Source organism: Hippopotamus amphibius, chromosome X (assembly GCF_030028045.1).
Source record: "Hippopotamus amphibius kiboko isolate mHipAmp2 chromosome X, mHipAmp2.hap2, whole genome shotgun sequence".
Classification (NCBI taxonomy): domain Eukaryota; kingdom Metazoa; phylum Chordata; class Mammalia; order Artiodactyla; family Hippopotamidae; genus Hippopotamus; species Hippopotamus amphibius.
This window is the reverse complement of record NC_080203.1, coordinates 53,863,720-53,869,454: the sequence shown is the minus strand read 5'-3', so window position 1 is coordinate 53,869,454 and position 5,735 is coordinate 53,863,720. Positions and strand designations below refer to the sequence as shown.

At 40.5% G+C, this 5,735-nt stretch overlaps 1 protein-coding gene across 1 annotated transcript; it reads left to right on the top strand.

Moving 5' to 3' along the window:
• The first annotated feature begins 202 nt into the window (after positions 1-202).
• Positions 203-2,782, top strand: LOC130841838 (double-stranded RNA-binding protein Staufen homolog 1-like). Its single transcript, XM_057718400.1, is given in 3 exon segments — positions 203-448; positions 451-1,945; positions 1,992-2,782. Coding segments are annotated over 2 exon segments (1,482 nt in total). The 5' UTR covers positions 203-291; the 3' UTR covers positions 1,776-1,945; positions 1,992-2,782.
• Positions 2,783-5,735: the final 2,953 nt, after the last annotated feature.

Below are 5,735 nucleotides of genomic sequence, written 5' to 3'. Positions count from 1 at the left end.
TCCCCGTTTCCTCTGACCCCCGGCCCGCGCGGCCACTCCGCCTCTTTCCTCCCGCCGTCCCATCCTCCTCTCCTTTCTTCCTTCCTCCTTCCCCTCCTCGCCGTCGCCTCCGCCGCCGCCCAGGACCGCCGGCCGGGGGACGAGCTCGGGGCAGCAGCCAGGAGTTTCCCAACCACGTAACCTCTCAGAACTGAACCAAAACGACATTGTTGCTGGAGCCCCTGTTTTTAAGAAAGCATAACCCCTACTGTAGAGCTAAATGCACTGTGCGTGAAACTTGGAAAAAAACCAATGTATAAGCCTGTCGACCCTTACTCTCGGATGCAGTCCACCTATAACTACAACATGAGAGGAGGTGCTTATCCCCCAAGGTACTTTTACCCATTTCCAGTACCACCTTTACGTTATCAAGTTGAACTTTCTGTGGGGGGACAGCAATTTAATGGGAAAGAAAGACGAGACAGGCTGCGAAACACGATGCTGCTGCAAAAGCTTTGAGGATCTTGCAGAACGAACCGCCCCCTGAGAGGCTGGAGGTGAATGGAAGAGAATCAGAAGAAGAAAATCTCAATAAATCTGAAATAAGTCAAGTGTTTGCGATTGCACTTAAACGGAACTTGCCTGTGAATTTTGAGGTTGCCCGGGAGAGTGGCCCACCCCACATGAAGAGCTTTGTGACCACGGTCTCCGTCTTGGTCTCGGTTGGGGAGTTTGTGGGGGAAGGTGAAGGGAAGAGCAAGAAGATTTCAAAGAAAAACGCTGCTATAGCTGTTCTTGAGGAGCTGAAGAAGTTACCACCCTTGCCTGCAGTTGAGCGAGTGAAGCCCAGAATCAAAAAGAAAACAAAATCCATAGTCAGGCTGCAGAGCAGGCCGGAATACGGCCAGGGGATGAACCCGATTAGCAGATTGGCCCAGATCCAGCAGGCCAAAAAGGAGAAGGAGCCAGAGTACCTGCTCCTCACTGAGCGAGGCCTCCTGCGCCGCAGGGAGTTTGTGATGCAGGTGAAGGTGGGAAACCACACCGCAGAAGGATCAGGCACCAATAAGAAGGTGGCCAAACGCAATGCAGCTGAGAACATGCTGGAAATCCTTGGTTTCAAAGTCCCGCAGGCTCAGCTCACCAAACCAGCCCTCAAATCAGAGGAGAAGACACCCATAAAGAAACCAGGGAATGGAAGAAAAGTAACCTTTTTTGAACCTGGCTCTGGGGATGAAAATGGGACTAGCAATAAAGAGGCCGAGTTTAGGATGCCTTATCTTAGTCATCAGCAGCTGCCTGCTGGAATTCCTCCCATGGTGCCCGAGGTTGCCCAGGCTGTAGGAGTCAGTCAAGGACATCACACCAAAGATTTCACCAGGGTAGCTCCGAATCCTGCCAAGGCTACGGTAACTGCCATGATAGCGCGTGAATTGTTGTATGGGGGCACCTCGCCTATAGCCGAGACCATTTTAAAGAATAACATCTCTTCAGGCCACGTACCCCATGGACCTCTCACGAGACCCGCTGAGCAGCTGGACTATCTTTCCAGAGTCCAGGGATTCCAGGTTGAATACAAAGACTTCCCCAAAAACAACAAGAACGAATTTGTATCTCTTATCAACAACTGCTCCTCTCAGCCGCCCCTGATCAGCCACGGTATTGGAAAGGATGTGGAGTCCTGCCACGATATGGCTGCACTGAACATTTTAAAGTTGCTGTCTGAGTTGGACCAACAAAATACAGAGATGCCAAGAACAGGAAATGGACCAATGTCTGTGTGTGGGAGGTGCTGAAACTTAACTGTCCAGGAACCATTGAAAAATCCCAACATATATACTTAAAATACTTAAAATACTGAAACTGCTTTGAAAATTTGGAACTTCTGATACCTCCAGTGGGCCGAGAGACACCATGGGTAAAGGACTGGAGACAGCAGTGGTGAAGAAGGCAGGGCCCGGAGAAGGCGGTGTGGCTGCTTGCAAGTGCTGTGGTTTCTCTCCACACAGCAGCAGCTGCTGTGGGGCGAGGTGGGCCTGCCAAGCACCCCTGGCTCCACTGGGAAATCAGCAGGTCCGTGCCCCAGGCACCCTAGTGCTTGGTTTTGGTGGGGGTTTTTGTTTTGTTTTTTGGGGTGTTTTTATTTTTTTTTTCTTGCTGTGTGAAAGAAGAAACTCAAACTGGCTCACTCAAACACTTTGGGACAAACCCTGGACAGCACGCTGGAGAGAGGCCTTAGTCTGGCCCCAGAGCTGAAAGCACCAGAGAAAATCAAATGCTTCCTCCTCAGCCTGAGCTGACCTTTTTGGCGTGCTCTGGCCCACAGCTCCTGCAGTACCCACACCGTCACCACTGCTCTCTTCCAAGAGATATGTATTCTTAGTTTCAGTATTTTCTTTTGATTGAAATGACACTATATAAATTTTCATTTGAGAGTTTCTCAATTGTATCTAGTTACATAGCACAGTTTAGAAACTTGTCTGAGACTGACTTTATCAGTAATCTAACCGGCAAAGATCATATCCATGTGTATGTGGTTATACATTTTTATTTCATTGGACTAACCCAGGACCATTTCAGTGATGCAAATTGTTTGCCCTCTGGTTTAGCTGAAACAGTCCTGGACTTCTCAGAAACCTTGATGAAGTCTCCCACAGTTGTATAAATTGGATAATTCAGGAATTTTAAACTTTAAATGATCATTTGGTTCTTTTTCTATTTTATTTTTGTTAATGCAACAGGACTTAAATAAATGAACTTTTATCTTTGCTTTAAAGATTATTAAAATTGTGTGTATATACTTAAAAAAAAACAATAGGCAGAAACTACGAAAGAAAAAAATTGAAAATTAGATTTCACTAAAATAAAAAACTTCTGTTTATCAAAAGGCAAAGTTAAACTGCAAATATGTGAGCCACGGACTGGAAAAATCCCTCTCTCTCTCCACAGACACATATCACACACATACACATAGCAAAAATCTTGTGTCCAAAATTTATAAAAAACTCCTACAAAGCAATAAGAAAAAAAGACAAATAATTCAGTTAATAATGGACAAGTGACTTGAACAGACACTTGAAGGATATCCACACGGCTAACACGCATATCATTCTTCATCAGGAAACTTCAAATTGAAGCCACACTCTTTATACTCTCTGGAATGACTAAAGATTGACAAGACTAAGTTTTGGCAAAGATATGGAGAAACTATAATTTTCACACATTGTTGTTGGGAAGGTAAAATGGTACAAACACTTTGGAAAACTATTTGAGAGTGTCTACTAAAATTAACCATATGCCTTCCCTATGGATGAGCAGTTCCACTTATAGGCATATACCAAAGAAAAACGAGTACATAGGTCTACCAAAAGACATTTATAAATGTGTCTGTAGGAGTTTATTCAAAATAGCAAAAAACTGGAAATGCCCACTAACTGGGGGATGGATAAACATACTGAGGCTTATCCACACAATGGAATACTACTAAGTAATGAAGAGAAATGAACTACTAATAAATGCAACAACATGAATGAATCTCACAGATATTATGTGCACTGAAAACAAGTCAGACACAAAGGAGTACATATTACATAATTTCCTTTCTATGATGTTCAAGAACAGGAAAAACTATTCTGTAGTGATAGATGTCAGAATAGTGGTTAACTTTGTGAGAAGTTGACAGATAAGAGGCATGAAGGAACCACCTGGGGTGTTGAAAAAACTCTATAACTTGACCTGAGTGGTCAGTACATGGGTATGGTCATTTGACCTAAATCTTCAACCTGTACACTTAATATTTTTGTATCGTACTGCATATCTGCTATAACTCAGTAAAAAGGGGGCAAGTAATTTGCTTTTTAAATGTTTCAGAGTGGTCATGATAACAAGTTTATGTTCAGAAAAATCAGAAATCTCTCATGAATAAGGTGAAAGACATGCGACAGCAGGCCTAAAAGATCTGTCTGCCTCATCTTTATATTGGTTACTGTACCAAAGAAACTGTTAAAAAAAGGAATTCTGAGCATGTTTTCTTCCTGGTTTGTTCTTCCTGGTAATAAATGGATGATAAAGAAAGTATGCCTAACATGGTAAAGAAGAAAATAGGAACAAAGAAGCTATATTTTGAAATTCTGGCAAGAAATTTAAAATATTCGGACATGCTAAATTGGCTACATACATTAAGCAATTTAAATAAAAGACAATTATTTTATTCTATAATTAGCTTGCTTAAAATTTCAGGCTACTTTTATAATGATTAAGCACCTTTTTATGTGTGTATGTATTTAGGGAAAGGGCAGTGTTTGCAGATACTCTTTATTTCAAATCTCAGACCACTTTTACTCTGGATTTTTAGTATATATTCAAACAGAGCTTTTGTTAATTGATTATTTCAGATATTTCTAGAAATCCAGGCATTTGCAGGACTCCCAAATATTTAAGTTTCTCCCCAAAATTTCTTTCTAGCACTTTCTTTAGAATATGATATTGCATAGTGTTGAGGACATTACTCACTTCTACCATGAAATACTAATCAGTGGTAATTCTTCCTTCGCTGAGAAAATGCCAAATGATGCTGTAATGGGCAATGTAATTTTCCTCACAAGGTTGGTGGATGGAGAAATGAATGAAAATAAATGGCATCAATTTGTCAGTAAAGCTACAGTACATTCATTGTAACTATGAGCAACAAACTTTGCTGATGCTGACAGTCCAAACACCATAACCACATATTTTGTTTGTGTTTTGGAGAAAAAATAGAACCCTGAAACATACTAAAAGATTTGAAAGATGTATAATACATCCATTAGACTTTCTAACAATATTTCAATAGTCACCACAATTGGTAAGAAGTGATTGAAATATTTTTATATCAAATGCCACTTCCAAGGTAGTATTTGTTTCCTAATTTAAAAACAGACCAGGGGTAGTAATTACACCCTTAGTATGCCAATTGCAAATTATTTTTCAAGCACAAATTCCCTTTAGGAAAATTAGGCGATTAAGAAGAGCAAATAACAAACTTCAAGATAGGCTATATAAAAAGTCTGTTTTGCTATCCATGTTTTTAATGACCCAACTTCAAGGAAAGCAAAATGGCACTGTCTTTCAGGTTCACAGAGATCAATTACTTTGTGTGCTTCCTATAGTTTCTCAAGGGATGTTCACATGATCGGGGAGGTGAAGATACTAAATGATGCTATGGGAAAAGTCCAGGAGTATTGTTACTTTAGTTTCTCTTCCTAGTAGCTGTTTATTACTATGTTTTCTTGATGGGATTCAGACTGAGAGGCAGTACAGGGAAGAATCTATAATTTGCAAACCTCACTAGGGATAGGAACTGAACCTTTTAGATCTAGAGTATGAGAACAGCATCCTAGTTTATTTTTAGGAGTTGCTTCAGGATGCTTCCTCAGCAGAATAAATTCAAAGCACTTTTCATTTTCTCTTAGGCTCACCTCTTCAAAACAATATCTGGTTTTCAACAAATATTAATGTACTTCTTTAAGCTTTAATACGTGACTGAAATAAATTCTCTTGTTATAATTTTGAAAATGAAACTTCTAGAGTAATTAAATTACTTATTAACAGCAAATAAGTGTTTCTATCTATCTAATTTTTTGTCCTACTCAAAAACCACTCATGGGATTGTGGTGCTATCATTTTAGATACTTACTGGTTTGCAGCAAATCTCTGTAACACAGTGATTGTGGTAGGTATCATGAAGATCTAACCTCTAAGAATATACACTGGGCAGG